We start from the raw sequence: 16,931 nt of genomic DNA on the forward strand, positions 1-16,931 counted from the left end.
TTCCATATTTCTCCTGCACTTCCTTGAGTGAGGTTGGGGTTAGTGTCCTTCGGACGTTTTTTAAAAGTATTATTTTCCTCCTCCAACTGGTTTGACCTGTGATGTTGAGACGTCCCCACAGCGACAGGACAGAGTACAGACACTTTGCATATCCTGTTTCTGTGAGTCACTTGAGTTGGTTGGTGGCTAGTGCTGCTAACGTTAGCTAGCTGGATACTCTGCTGGACAAAATGACTTCTTGACAGCTTCATTCAACGGTAAAGCCATAACAATGTGATGATGCAAGACGTGTTGCGTTTATATTAGGCAGCGTTGTATCCGCAGACAAAGTTATCTGGACTAGCTGACGTTACATTGGTTACAATTAGCGGGTTATACCGATGTAGGTTAGCAGCAAATTAGCTGCGCATCCTGGAAAACGTCGCAAACATTTGCTAGCTAGCTGGAACAGGAACATTTAGTTATTTACTGAACACGCACGTCGAGAAGACAACAGGTTTGTTGTGAGGGGTGTGATAACTGCGTTGAGCTCACATGACTTTGGCACCTTTGACTTGGGCAGCAACAGGTAGCTAGCTCGACGTACATTAGCATTAGCAGCTAGTTCGCTCATAATGGTTAACCTGCCGGCGACGTCTCCCAGGCGACGTCCGTCTCCCAGGCGACGTCCGTCTCCCAGGCGACGTCCGTCTCCCAGGCGACGTCCGTCTCCCAGGCGACGTCCGTCTCCCAGTCTGCGTTCTGGTTGACGCTGACAGGTGTCGATGCGTTAAGACTTTCTTATTGCAGGAACACCAGTATACATACAAGAAGTATACAAACAGACAATGATAACATGTGCTAGAGGGTACAACACATTACAGATTATACGAAGACCTTAAAAAGATACACACGTATTGATTTGAAAAGCTTTCTTATTGGAAGAATGTAGAATGGTCTTAATGTCCTGCTCGAACTCCTTATAGAAAACAGAAGAGTGGGGTTTTATTAGTGAATTTACATCACATGTCGAGATACATTTTCAATACTCAAAAAGTTTTATGGTAACGTATTGCTTGTTTGATTTTACACCGTTCTGATAATTTCAAAATAATATTTCAGTTCTATCTTAAACGATGTGAAAAGGGTTTTGTTCCCTCGTCCACTTCATTTTATGGATAAATAAACAAATGAACAATGAAAGTTAAATCGGAATCGATATCATTTGGATCAAAATAAAACATATCAGAGTCTTTCAAATGAACATTAATAGTATTTTATTTATTTAATAAAATCTAACTCACTCCAAAATCTTCTGACATAAGAACAGTCCCAAAATAAATGTTCAGGAGTCTCTGCGTCACAACCACAAAATACACATTTGTTATCAATAGCTATTTTGAATCTGTATAATAAAGGTCTTTACAGGGTAGATTCTATGAATGAGTTTGTATGACTTTCACCTTATTAGATATACAATATTTACCAGATAACAACTAAACTTTGTTCCAGTTCACTTGTCCAAGGGCTGCATTCCAGTACATTCTAGCAGAGGGAATAGTAACATCTTGACATAGTTTTCATATAAATATGTTATTACATTTATAGTTTATAAAAATGTCAATTCCTTCTAGCTGAATTGAGGCTACAAAATCCTCAACAGTTGCACTTGGGAGTATTGTTATGTTCTCTTAAAAGAAGAATAGCACCTTTAGGGACCTAACAACACCTTCAGGGACCTAACAACACCTTTAGGGACCTAACAACACCTTCAGGGACCTAACAACACCTTCAGGGACCTAACAACACCTTTAGGGACCTAACAACACCTTTAGGGACCTAACAACACCTTTAGGGACCTAACAACACCTTTAGGGACCTAACAACACCTTTAGGGACCTAACAACACCTTTAGGGACCCAACAACACCTTCAGGGACCCAACAACACCTTTAGGGACCTAACAACACCTTTAGGGACCCAACAACACCTTTAGGGACCTAACAACACCTTCAGGGACCCAACAACACCTTCAGGGACCCAACAACACCTTCAGGGACCTAACAACACCTTCAGGGACCCAACAACACCTTTAGGGACCTAACAACACCTTTAGGGACCTAACAACACCTTTAGGGACCTAACAACACCTTCAGGGACCTAACAACACCTTTAGGGACCTAACAACACCTTTAGGGACCCAACAACACCTTTAGGGACCTAACCTAACAACACCTTCAGGGACCTAACAACACCTTCAGGGACCTAACAACACCTTTAGGGACCTAACAACACCTTTAGGGACCTAACAACACCTTTAGGGACCTAACAACACCTTCAGGGACCTAACAACACCTTCAGGGACCTAACAACACCTTCAGGGACCTAACAACACCTTTAGGGACCTAACAACACCTTTAGGGACCTAACAACACCTTCAGGGACCTAACAACACCTTTAGGGACCTAACAACACCTTCAGGGACCTAACAACACCTTCAGGGACCTAACAACACCTTCAGGGACCCAACAACACCTTCAGGGACCTAACAACACCTTTAGGGACCTAACAACACCTTTAGGGGCCTAACAACACCTTCAGGGACCTAACAACACCTTCAGGGACCTAACAACACCTTCAGGGACCCAACAACACCTTCAGGGACCTAACAACACCTTTAGGGACCTACCAACACCTTTAGGGACCTAACAACACCTTCAGGGACCTAACAACACCTTCAGGGACCTAACAACACCTTCAGGGACCTAACAACACCTTCAGGGACCTAACAACACCTTCAGGGACCTAACAACACCTTCAGGGACCCAACAACACCTTCAGGGACCCAACAACACCTTCAGGGACCCAACAACACCTTTAGGGACCTAACAACACCTTTAGGGACCTAACAACACCTTCAGGGACCCAACAACACCTTCAGGGACCTAACAACACCTTCAGGGACCTAACAACACCTTTAGGGACCTAACAACACCTTTAGGGACCTAACAACACCTTCAGGGACCCAACAACACCTTCAGGGACCTAACAACACCTTTAGGGACCTAACAACACCTTCAGGGACCTAACAACACCTCCAGGGACCTAACAACACCTTCAGGGACCTAACAACACCTTCAGGGACCTAACAACACCTTCAGGGACCTAACAACACCTTCAGGGACCTAACAACACCTTCAGGGACCTAACAACACCTTCAGGGACCTAACAACACCTTCAGGGACCTAACAACACCTTCAGGGACCTAACAACACCTTCAGGGACCTAACAACACCTTTAGGGACCCAACAACACCTTCAGGGACCCAACAACACCTTCAGGGACCTAACAACACCCTTAGGGACCCAACAACACCTTCAGGGACCTAACAACACCTTCAGGGACCTAACAACACCTTCAGGGACCTAACAACACCTTTAGGGACCCAACAACACCTTCAGGGACCTAACAACACCCTTAGGGACCCAACAACACCTTCAGGGACCTAACAACACCTTTAGGGACCTAACAACACCTTTAGGGACCTAACAACACCTTCAGGGACCTAACAACACCTTCAGGGACCTAACAACACCTTCAGGGACCTAACAACACCTTCAGGGACCCAACAACACCTTTAGGGACCTAACAACACCTTCAGGGACCCAACAACACCTTTAGGGACCTAACAACACCTTCAGGGACCCAACAACACCTTTAGGGACCTAACAACACCTTCAGGGACCCAACAACACCTTCAGGGACCTAACAACACCTTCAGGGACCCAACAACACCTTCAGGGACCTAACAACACCTTTAGGGACCTAACAACACCTTCAGGGACCTAACAACACCTTCAGGGACCCAACAACACCTTCAGGGACCTAACAACACCTTCAGGGACCTAACAACACCTTCAGGGACCTAACAACACCTTTAGGGACCTAACAACACCTTCAGGGACCTAACAACACCTTCAGGGACCTAACAACACCTTTAGGGACCCAACAACACCTTCAGGGACCTAACAACACCTTTAGGGACCCAACAACACCTTCAGGGACCTAACAACACCTTCAGGGACCTAACAACACCTTTAGGGACCTAACAACACCTTCAGGGACCTAACAACACCTTTAGGGACCTAACCTAACAACACCTTTAGGGACCTAACAACACCTTTAGGGACCTAACCTAACAACACCTTCAGGGACCTAACAACACCTTCAGGGACCTAACAACACCTTTAGGGACCTAACAACACCTTTAGGGACCCAACAACACCTTCAGGGACCTAACAACACCTTCAGGGACCTAACAACACCTTCAGGGACCTAACAACACCTTCAGGGACCTAACAACACCTCCAGGGACCTAACAACACCTTTAGGGACCTAACAACACCTTTAGGGACCTAACAACACCTTTAGGGACCTAACAACACCTTTAGGGACCTAACAACACCTTCAGGGACCTAACAACACCTTTAGGGACCCAACAACACCTTCAGGGACCTAACAACACCTCCAGGGACCTAACAACACCTTTAGGGACCTAACAACACCTTTAGGGACCTAACAACACCTTCAGGGACCTAACAACACCTTTAGGGACCTAACAACACCTTTAGGGACCTAACAACACCTTTAGGGACCTAACAACACCTTCAGGGACCCAACAACACCTTCAGGGACCTAACAACACCTTTAGGGACCTAACAACACCTTCAGGGACCTAACAACACCTTTAGGGACCTAACAACACCTTCAGGGACCTAACAACACCTTTAGGGACCCAACAACACCTTCAGGGACCTAACAACACCTTCAGGGACCTAACAACACCTTCAGGGACCCAACAACACCTTTAGGGACCTAACAACACCTTTAGGGACCTAACAACACCTTCAGGGACCTAACCCAACAACACCTTCAGGGACCTAACAACACCTTCAGGGACCTAACAACACCTTTAGGGACCTAACAACACCTTTAGGGACCTAACAACACCTTCAGGGACCCAACAACACCTTCAGGGACCTAACAACACCTTTAGGGACCTAACAACACCTTTAGGGACCTAACAACACCTTCAGGGACCTAACAACACCTTCAGGGACCTAACAACACCTTCAGGGACCTAACAACACCTTTAGGGACCTAACAACACCTTTAGGGACCTAACAACACCTTCAGGGACCTAACAACACCTTCAGGGACCTAACAACACCTCAGGGACCTAACAACACCTTTAGGGACCCAACAACACCTTCAGGGACCTAACAACACCTTTAGGGACCTAACCTAACAACACCTTCAGGGACCTAACAACACCTTCAGGGACCTAACAACACCTTCAGGGACCTAACAACACCTTCAGGGACCCAACAACACCTTCAGGGACCTAACAACACCTTCAGGGACCCAACAACACCTTCAGGGACCTAACAACACCTTTAGGGACCTAACAACACCTTTAGGGACCTAACAACACCTTCAGGGACCTAACAACACCTTCAGGGACCCAACAACACCTTCAGGGACCTAACAACACCTTCAGGGACCCAACAACACCTTCAGGGACCTAACAACACCTTCAGGGACCTAACAACACCTTCAGGGACCTAACAACACCTTTAGGGACCTAACAACACCTTTAGGGACCCAACAACACCTTCAGGGACCTAACAACACCTTTAGGGACCTAACAACACCTTCAGGGACCTAACAACACCTTTAGGGACCTAACAACACCTTCAGGGACCTAACAACACCTTCAGGGACCCAACAACACCTTCAGGGACCTAACAACACCTTCAGGGACCTAACAACACCTTCAGGGACCCAACAACACCTTCAGGGACCTAACAACACCTTTAGGGACCTAACAACACCTTCAGGGACCCAACAACACCTTCAGGGACCTAACAACACCTTTAGGGACCTAACAACACCTTCAGGGACCCAACAACACCTTCAGGGACCTAACAACACCTTCAGGGACCTAACAACACCTTCAGGGACCTAACAACACCTTCAGGGACCTAACAACACCTTCAGGGACCTAACAACACCTTCAGGGACCTAACAACACCTTCAGGGACCTAACAACACCTTTAGGGACCTAACAACACCTTTAGGGACCCAACAACACCTTCAGGGACCTAACAACACCTTCAGGGACCTAACAACACCTTCAGGGACCTAACAACACCTTCAGGGACCTAACAACACCTCCAGGGACCTAACAACACCTTTAGGGACCTAACAACACCTTTAGGGACCTAACAACACCTTTAGGGACCTAACAACACCTTTAGGGACCTAACAACACCTTCAGGGACCTAACAACACCTTTAGGGACCCAACAACACCTTCAGGGACCTAACAACACCTCCAGGGACCTAACAACACCTTTAGGGACCTAACAACACCTTTAGGGACCTAACAACACCTTCAGGGACCTAACAACACCTTTAGGGACCTAACAACACCTTCAGGGACCTAACAACACCTTCAGGGACCTAACAACACCTTCAGGGACCTAACAACACCTTCAGGGACCTAACAACACCTTCAGGGACCCAACAACACCTTTAGGGACCTAACAACACCTTTAGGGACCTAACAACACCTTCAGGGACCCAACAACACCTTCAGGGACCTAACAACACCTTTAGGGACCTACCAACACCTTTAGGGACCTAACAACACCTTCAGGGACCCAACAACACCTTCAGGGACCTAACAACACCTTCAGGGACCTAACAACACCTTCAGGGACCTAACAACACCTTCAGGGACCTAACAACACCTTCAGGGACCTAACAACACCTTCAGGGACCCAACAACACCTTCAGGGACCTAACAACACCTTCAGGGACCTAACAGACAGCCTATAGGGAGGAGGTCAGAGACCTGACAACAATGAGACAGCCTATAGGGAGGAGGTCAGAGACCTGACAACGATGAGACAGCCTATAGGGAGGAGGTCAGAGACCTGACAACGATGAGACAGCCTATAGGGAGGAGGTCAGAGACCTGGCAACGATGAGACAGCCTATAGGGAGGAGGTCAGAGACCTGGCAACGATGAGACAGCCTATAGGGAGGAGGTCAGAGACCTGACAACGACGAGACAGCCTATAGGGAGGAGGTCAGAGACCTGACAACGATGAGACAGCCTATAGGGAGGAGGTCAGAGACCTGACAACGATGAGACAGCCTATAGGGAGGAGGTCAGAGACCTGACAACGATGAGACAGCCTATAGGGAGGAGGTCAGAGACCTGACAACGATGAGACAGCCTATAGGGAGGAGGTCAGAGACCTGACAACGATGAGACAGCCTATAGGGAGGAGGTCAGAGACCTGACAACGATGATACAGCCTATAGGGAGGAGGTCAGAGACCTGACAACGATGAGACAGCCTATAGGGAGGAGGTCAGAGACCTGACAACGATGAGACAGCCTATAGGGAGGAGGTCAGAGACCTGACAACGATGAGACAGCCTATAGGGAGGAGGTCAGAGACCTGACAACGATGAGACAGCCTATAGGGAGGAGGTCAGAGACCTGACAACGATGATACAGCCTATAGGGAGGAGGTCAGAGACCTGACAACGATGAGACAGCCTATAGGGAGGAGGTCAGAGACCTGACAACGATGAGACAGCCTATAGGGAGGAGGTCAGAGACCTGACAACGATGAGACAGCCTATAGGGAGGAGGTCAGAGACCTGACAACGATGAGACAGCCTATAGGGAGGAGGTCAGAGACCTGGCAATGATGAGACAGCCTATAGGGAGGAGGTCAGAGACCTGGCAGTGTGTTGCCAGGACAACAACCTTTCCCTCAATGTGAGCAAGACAAAGGAGGTGATCGTGGACTATAGGAAACGGAGGGCCGAACAGGCCCCCATTAACATCGACGGGGCTGCAGTGGAGCGGGTCGAGAGCTTCAAGTTCCTTGGTGTCCACATCACCAACAAACTAACATGGTCCAAACACACCAAGACAGTCGTGAAGAGGGCACGACAAGCCTATTCCCCCTCAGGAGACTGAAAAGATTTGGCATGGGTCCCCAGATCCTCAAAAAGTTCTACAGTTGCACCATCGAGAGGACCCTGACCGGTTGCCTCACCGCCTGGTATGGCAACAGCTCAGCATCTGACCGCAAGGCGCTACAAAGGGTAGTGCGTATGGCCCAGTACATCACTGGGGCCAAGCTTCCTGACACCCAGGACCTATATACTAGGCGGTGTCAGAGGAAGGCCCAAAAAAGACTCCAGTCACCCAAGTCATAGACTGTTCTCTCTGCTACCACATTGCAAGCGGTACCGAAGCGCCAAGTCTAGGATCATAAGGCTCCTTAACAGCTTCTACCCCCAAGCCATAAGACTCCTGAACACCTAATGGCCACTAATACTATTTTCATTGGCTGACCCCCACACCCCTCCACACCATAGGACACAGTTTCTCCCTGCCTTTCCAGCTCCAGACACCATAGGACACAGTTTCTCCCTGCCTTTCCAGCTCCAGACACCATAGGACACAGTTTCTCCCTGCCTTTCCCGCTCCAGACACCATAGGACACAGTTTCTCCCTGCCTTTCCAGCTCCAGACACCATCGGACACAGTTTCTCCCTGCCTTTCCAGCTCCAGACACCATCGGACACAGTTTCTCCCTGCCTTTCCAGCTCCAGACACCATCGGACACAGTTTCTCCTTGCCTTTCCAGCTCCAGACACCATCGGACACAGTTTCTCCCTGCCTTTCCAGCTGCAGACACCATAGGACACAGTTTCTCCCGTGCCACTTTGTCTGCAGAGATCCTTCGTGAACCTCAATTTTTGCTTGATGTGGAAATCACAGTTCTTTGCTCGCCTCCAGAGAAGATCCTGTGCAGATCTGCTGGTGAACCGGATGATTGTTGTCTTCGGACTCTTGTCTTGATCGTTGAGTCAAACGATGAACGATGTCCACATTTTCCTGAAGTTTGGCTTTTGATTCGAGAATAACAGCTCCACAGATGTCAACAACTCTGCATTTAATGTCCTCACCCGCCAGCTCTGGAATGCCATGGAGCCTCAGGTTCTACCTGCGCTGGTATGTCTCCACCTCGTTCACCTTGTGCCTCAGGTTCTACCTGCGCTGGTATGTCTCTGCCTCGTTCACCTTTTGCCACAGGTTCTACCTGCGCTGGTATCTCTCTGCCTCGTTCACCTTTTGCCCCAGGTTCTACCTGCGCTGGTATGTCTCCTCCTCGTTCACCTTTTGCCTCAGGTTCTACCTGCGCTGGTATCTCTCTGCCTCGTTCACCTTTTGCCTCAGGTTCTACCTGCGCTGGTATCTCTCTGCCTCGTTCACCTTTTGCCTCAGGTTCTACCTGCGCTGGTATCTCTCTGCCTCGTTCACCTTTTGCCTCAGGTTCTACCTGTGCTGGTATCTCTCTGCTCCTCGTTCACCTTTTGCCTCAGGTTCTACCTGCGCTGGTATCTCTCTGCCTCGTTCACCTTTTGCCTCAGGTACTACCTGCGCTGGTATCTCTCTGCCTCGTTCACCTTTTGCCTCAGGTTCTACCTGCGCTGGTATCTCTCTGCCTCGTTCACCTTTTGCCTCAGGTACTACCTGCGCTGGTATCTCTCTGCCTCGTTCACCTTTTGCCTCAGGTTCTACCTGCGCTGGTATCTCTCTGCCTCGTTCACCTTTTGCCTCAGGTTCTACCTGCGCTGGTATCTCTCTGCCTCGTTCACCTTTTGCCTCAGGTTCTACCTGCGCTGGTATCCCTCCTCCTCGTTCACCTTTTGCCTCAGGTTCTACCTGCGCTGGTATCTCTCTGCCTCGTTCACCTTTTGCCTCAGGTTCTACCTGCGCTGGTATCTCTCTGCCTCGTTCACCTTTTGCCTCAGGTTCTACCTGCGCTGGTATCTCCCTGCCTCGTTCACCTTTTGCCTCAGGTTCTACCTGCGCTGGTATCTCTCCTCCTCGTTCACCTTTTGCCCCATGTTCTACCTGCGCTGGTATCTCTCTGCCTCGTTCACCTTTTGCCTCAGGTTCTACCTGCGCTGGTATCTCTCTGCCTCGTTCACCTTTTGCCTCAGGTTCTACCTGCGCTGGTATCTCTCTGCCTCGTTCACCTTTTGCCTCAGGTTCTACCTGCGCTGGTATCTCTCCTCCTCGTTCACCTTTTGCCTCAGGTTCTACCTGCGCTGGTATCTCTCAGCCTCGTTCACCTTTTGACTCAGGTACTACCTGCGCTGGTATCTCTCTGCCTCGTTCACCTTTTGCCTCAGGTTCTACCTGCGCTGGTATCTCTGCTCCTCGTTCACCTTTTGCCTCAGGTTCTACCTGCGCTGGTATCTCTCTGCCTCGTTCACCTTTTGCCTCAGGTTCTACCTGCGCTGGTATCTCTCCTCCTCGTTCACCTTTTGCCTCAGGTTCTACCTGCGCTGGTATCTCTCTGCCTCGTTCACCTTTTGCCTCAGGTACTACCTGCGCTGGTATCTCTCTGCCTCGTTCACCTTTTGCCTCAGGTTCTACCTGCGCTGGTATCTCTCTGCCTCGTTCACCTTTTGCCTCAGGTTCTACCTGCGCTGGTATCTCTCTGCCTCGTTCACCTTTTGCCTCAGGTTCTACCTGCGCTGGTATCTCTCTGCCTCGTTCACCTTTTGCCTCAGGTTCTACCTGCGCTGGTATCTCTCCTCCTCGTTCACCTTTTGCCTCAGGTTCTACCTGCGCTGGTATCTCTCTGCCTCGTTCACCTTTTGACTCAGGTACTACCTGCGCTGGTATCTCTCTGCCTCGTTCACCTTTTGCCTCAGGTTCTACCTGCGCTGGTATCTCTGCTCCTCGTTCACCTTTTGCCTCAGGTTCTACCTGCGCTGGTATCTCTCTGCCTCGTTCACCTTTTGCCTCAGGTTCTACCTGCGCTGGTATCTCTCCTCCTCGTTCACCTTTTGCCTCAGGTTCTACCTGCGCTGGTATCTCTCTGCCTCGTTCACCTTTTGACTCAGGTACTACCTGCGCTGGTATCTCTCTGCCTCGTTCACCTTTTGCCTCAGGTTCTACCTGCGCTGGTATCTCTGCTCCTCGTTCACCTTTTGCCTCAGGTACTACCTGCGCTGGTATCTCTCTGCCTCGTTCACCTTTTGCCTCAGGTTCTACCTGCGCTGGTATCTCTCCTCCTCGTTCACCTTTTGCCTCAGGTTCTACCTGCGCTGGTATCTCTCTGCCTCGTTCACCTTTTGCCTCAGGTACTACCTGCGCTGGTATCTCTCTGCCTCGTTCACCTTTTGCCTCAGGTTCTACCTGCGCTGGTATCTCTCCTCCTCGTTCACCTTTTGACCTCAGGTTCGACCTGCGCTGGCATCTCTCCTCCTCGTTCACCTTTTTCCTCAGGTTCTACCTGCGCTGGCATCTCTCTGCCTCGTTCACCTTTTGCCTCCAGGTTCTACCTGCGCTGTCATCTCTCTGCCTCGTTCACCTTTTGCCTCAGGTTCTACCTGCGCTGGTATCTCACCTCCTCGTTCACCTTTTGCCTCAGGTTCTACCTGCGCTGGTATCTCACCTCCTCGTTCACCTTTTGCCTCAGGTTCTACCTGCGCTGGTATCTCTGCTCCTCTTTCACCTTTTGCCTCAGGCTCTACCTGCGCTGGTATCTCTCTCCTCGTTCACCTTTTGCCTCAGGTTCTACCTGCGCTGGTATCTCTCTGCCTCGTTCACCTTTTGCCTCAGGTTCTACCTGCACTGGTATCTCTCCTCCTCGTTCACCTTTTGCCCCATGTTCTACCTGTGCTGGTATCTCTCTGCCTCGTTCACCTTTTGCCTCAGGTTCTACCTGCACTGGTATCTCTCCTCCTCGTTCACCTTTTGCCTCAGGTTCTACCTGCACTGGTATGTCTCCTCCTCGTTCTCCTTTTGCCTCAGGTTCTACCTGCGCTGGTATCTCTCTGCCTCGTTCTCCTTTTGCTCGAGTAAAAAAAAAAAAAATCCTGGCAGATACCTTCCACTTTCTTCATGTCACTTTTGAGGATTTTCACTTCTCCAGATTTTTCCAGTCAACCAATTTTTTTTTTATGGCCTCAATTTTGGGGCGGCAGGTAGCCTAGTGGTTAGAGCGTTGGGCCAGTAACCGAAAGGTTGCAAGATAAAATCCCTGAGCTGACAAGGTAAATATCTGTTGTTCTGCCCCTGAACAAGGCAGTTAACCCACTGTTCCTAGGGCCGTCATTGTAAATAAGAATTTGTTCTTAACTGATTTGCCTCATTAAATAAAGGTGAAATTAAAAAAAATATACTTTTTCATGGTATGCCTCCTAACCATGTCCTCCAAGCCATCTGCCCTTTCATCTATCTTTGCTGTCAAAAGCATCACAATATTGTTTTGCATCTCAAGAAGTGACATACCCTCTTGCCCTCATCTTTTCCCCCTGGGGCTTGACTGGAGTGTCGGGGTGGTAGGGTAACGGCCTGGGGACTGGATGTGCGCAGGTTGTCAGCATTGTTGTCCGTGCACTTCAAGTTTTCACCACCCACAACAGTATTTCCCACAGTTACATTCTGAAGAGGAGTACCCAAGACCATCTGATCTGTTAATTGTCCATCTGATCATTTCTCCATTTCTTTTCCTTTGGTTCTGGTTCTGGAAGTTTCCATGTAGACAAGCTAGTTTTTGAGCTAGCTAGCCGATCTGGTGTTGTCGCTAACTTAAGAGTTTTTGGAGGTGAATAACTTGCAGAAAGTAATCAATTACTTTGGTAAACAAAATAAATAATATTCAGACAGGTTTTATGACCTTAGAAATGACCAGACGGGTTTTATGACCTTAGAAATGACCAGACGGGTTTTATGACCTTAGAAATGACCAGACGGGTTTTATGACCTTAGAAATGACCAGACGGGTTTTATGACCTTAGAAATGACCAGACGGGTTTTATGACCTTAGAAATGACCAGATGGTCATATTTGGGTGAAGAAATCAAATAATTTCTTCAGCAACCAAAAAGCGCATCTGCACTGACCGCCATCTTGCGCGCCCCCCGTTAACGGACAGTCATTTCACCTGTTTATTTGAATACCACGGCAACAGCAGGTGACCTGTCAATAAGCCCTCTAACTAATACCACGGCCACAGCAGGTGGCCTGTCAATAAGCCCTCTAACTAATACCACGGCAACAGCAGGTGACCTGTCAATAAGCCCTCTAACTAATACCACGGCAACAGCAGGTGACCTGTCAATAAGCCCTCTAACTAATACCACGGCCACAGCAGGTGACCTGTCAATAAGCCCTCTAACTAATACCACGGCCACAGCAGGTGACCTGTCAATAAGCCCTCTAACTAATACCACGGCCACAGCAGGTGACCTGTCAATAAGCCCTCTAACTAATACCACGGCCACAGCAGGTGGCCTGTCAATAAGCCCTCTAACTAATACCACGGCCACAGCAGGTGACCTGTCAATAAGCCCTCTAACTAATACCACGGCAACAGCAGGTGACCTGTCAATAAGCCCTCTAACTAATACCACGGCCACAGCAGGTGACCTGTCAATAAGCCCTCTAACTAATACCACGGCAACAGCAGGTGGCCTGTCAATAAGCCCTCTAACTAATACCACGGCCACAGCAGGTGACCTGTCAATAAGCGCTCTAACTAATACCACGGCAACAGCAGGTGACCTGTCAATAAGCCCTCTAACTAATACCACGGCCACAGCAGGTGGCCTGTCAATAAGCCCTCTAACTAATACCACGGCCACAGCAGGTGGCCTGTCAATAAGCCCTCTAACTAATACCACGGCAACAGCAGGTGACCTGTCAATAAGCCCTCTAACTAATACCACGGCCACAGCAGGTGACCTGTCAATAAGCCCTCTAGCTAATACCACGGCAACAGCAGGTGACCTGTCAATAAGCCCTCTAACTAATACCACGGCCACAGCAGGTGACCTGTCAATAAGCCCTCTAACTAATACCACGGCAACAGCAGGTGACCTGTCAATAAGCCCTCTAACTAATACCACGGCAACAGCAGGTGACCTGTCAATAAGCCCTCTAACTAATACCACGGCAACAGCAGGTGACCTGTCAATAAGCCCTCTAACTAATACCACGGCAACAGCAGGTGACCTGTCAATAAGCCCTCTAACTAATACCACGGCCACAGCAGGTGGCCTGTCAATAAGCCCTCTAACTAATACCACGGCCACAGCAGGTGACCTGTCAATAAGCCCTCTAACTAATACCACGGCAACAGCAGGTGACCTGTCAATAAGCCCTCTAACTAACACCACGGCAAAAGCAGGTGACCTGTCAATAAGCCCTCTAACTAATACCACGGCCACAGCAGGTGGCCTGTCAATAAGCCCTCTAACTAATACCACGGCAACAGCAGGTGACCTGTCAGTAAGCCCTCTAACTAATACCATGGCAACAGCAGGTGACCTGTCAATAAGCCCTCTAACTAACACCACGGCAACAGCAGGTGACCTGTCAATAAGCCCTCTAACTAATACCACGGCCACAGCAGGTGGCCTGTCAATAAGCCCTCTAACTAATACCACGGCAACAGCAGGTGACCTGTCAGTAAGCCCTCTAACTAATACCACGGCCACAGCAGGTGACCTGTCAATAAGCCCTCTAACTAATACCACGGCAACAGCAGGTGACCTGTCAATAAGCCCTCTAACTAATACCACGGCAACAGCAGGTGGCCTGTCAATAAGCCCTCTAACTAATACCACGGCCACAGCAGGTGACCTGTCAATAAGCCCTCTAACTAATACCACGGCAACAGCAGGTGACCTGTCAATAAGCCCTCTAACTAATACCACGGCCACAGCAGGTGACCTGTCAATAAGCCCTCTAACTAATACCACGGCCACAGCAGGTGGCCTGTCAATAAGCCCTCTAACTAATACCACGGCCACAGCAGGTGGCCTGTCAATAAGCCCTCTAACTAATACCACGGCCACAGCAGGTGACCTGTCAATAAGCCCTCTAACTAATACCACGGCAACAGCAGGTGACCTGTCAATAAGCCCTCTAACTAATACCACGGCCACAGCAGGTGACCTGTCAATAAGCCCTCTAACTAATACCACGGCAACAGCAGGTGACCTGTCAATAAGCCCTCTAACTAATACCACGGCCACAGCAGGTGACCTGTCAATAAGCCCTCTAACTAATACCACGGCCACAGCAGGTGACCTGTCAATAAGCCCTCTAACTAATACCACGGCAACAGCAGGTGGCCTGTCAATAAGCCCTCTAACTAATACCACGGCCACAGCAGGTGACCTGTCAATAAGCCCTCTAACTAATACCACGGCCACAGCAGGTGGCCTGTCAATAAGCCCTCTAACTAATACCACGGCAACAGCAGGTGACCTGTCAATAAGCCCTCTAACTAATACCACGGCAACAGCAGGTGACCTGTCAATAAGCCCTCTAACTAATACCACGGCAACAGCAGGTGACCTGTCAATAAGCCCTCTAACTAATACCACGGCCACAGCAGGTGACCTGTCAATAAGCCCTCTAACTAATACCACGGCCACAGCAGGTGACCTGTCAATAAGCCCTCTAACTAATACCACGGCAACAGCAGGTGACCTGTCAATAAGCCCTCTAACTAATACCACGGCCACAGCAGGTGACCTGTCAATAAGCCCTCTAACTAATACCACGGCAACAGCAGGTGACCTGTCAATAAGCCCTCTAACTAATACCACGGCAACAGCAGGTGACCTGTCAATAAGCCCTCTAACTAATACCACGGCAACAGCAGGTGACCTGTCAATAAGCCCTCTAACTAATACCACGGCAACAGCAGGTGACCTGTCAATAAGCCCTCTAACTAATACCACGGCAACAGCAGGTGACCTGTCAATAAGCCCTCTAACTAATACCACGGCAACAGCAGGTGACCTGTCAATAAGCCCTCTAACTAATACCACGGCAACAGCAGGTGACCTGTCAATAAGCCCTCTAACTAATACCACGGCAACAGCAGGTGACCTGTCAATAAGCCCTCTAACTAATGCCACAGCAGGTGGCCTGTCAATAAGCCCTCTAACTAATGCCACAGCAGGTGACCTGTCAATAAGCCCTCTAACTAATACCACGGCAACAGCAGGTGACCTGTCAATAAGCCCTCTAACTAATGCCACAGCAGGTGACCTGTCAATAAGCCCTCTAACTAATACCACGGCCACAGCAGGTGGCCTGTCAATAAGCCCTCTAACTAATACCACGGCAACAGCAGGTGGCCTGTCAATAAGCCCTCTAACTAATGCCACAGCAGGTGACCTGTCAATAAGCCCTCTAACTAATACCACGGCAACAGCAGGTGACCTGTCAATAAGCCCTCTAACTAATACCACGGCCACAGCAGGTGGCCTGTCAATAAGCCCTCTAACTAATACCACGGCAACAGCAGGTGACCTGTCAATAAGCGCTCTAACTAATACCACGGCAACAGCAGGTGACCTGTCAATAAGCCCTCTAACTAATACCACGGCCACAGCAGGTGACCTGTCAATAAGCCCTCTAACTAATACCACGGCAACAGCAGGTGACCTGTCAATAAGCCCTCTAACTAATACCACGGCAACAGCAGGTGGCCTGTCAATAAGCCCTCCCTTTTGTATTTGGGGTGCATGCCTACTGAAGACGTTTCGCACCACAACCACCTCAACAGTGACCTCTGGTATCTCGCCAAACTAGCTATGGGCTTTCTTACACTTTTAAGTATATGGGGATTCAACAATACTCATCTTGACATTCACACTGTTCTCAATCTCCACTATTTCAGGCTGTGTGTTGACGGAACGGAACGGAGCTGAAGATTAGATGGACGGGTATGAAGCAGCTAATCGTTTACTTAAGTCACTGTCTTTAAAAGTCGTAAATCGGTTAAAGAAGATGCCTGAGATGTAATCTAGGGGAA

General features: G+C 49.2%; 1 protein-coding gene across 2 annotated transcripts in view; it reads left to right on the forward strand.

Moving 5' to 3' along the window:
• Positions 1–25: 25 nt before the first annotated feature.
• The window catches only part of LOC129843356 (islet cell autoantigen 1-like protein), a 99,930-nt gene continuing 83,024 nt past the window's right edge, over positions 26–16,931 (forward strand). For both annotated transcript variants that reach the window (XM_055912055.1, XM_055912054.1), the window contains exons 1-2: positions 26–257; positions 16,797–16,842. In XM_055912055.1, the coding sequence (XP_055768030.1) occupies positions 16,835–16,842 (8 nt within the window). In that variant the 5' untranslated portion in view covers positions 26–257; positions 16,797–16,834. The remainder of the gene's footprint in view (positions 258–16,796; positions 16,843–16,931) is intronic.

The sequence above is a fragment of the Salvelinus fontinalis genome, unplaced genomic scaffold (genome assembly GCF_029448725.1).
Source record: "Salvelinus fontinalis isolate EN_2023a unplaced genomic scaffold, ASM2944872v1 scaffold_0124, whole genome shotgun sequence".
NCBI classification, from domain to species: Eukaryota; Metazoa; Chordata; class Actinopteri; order Salmoniformes; family Salmonidae; genus Salvelinus; species Salvelinus fontinalis.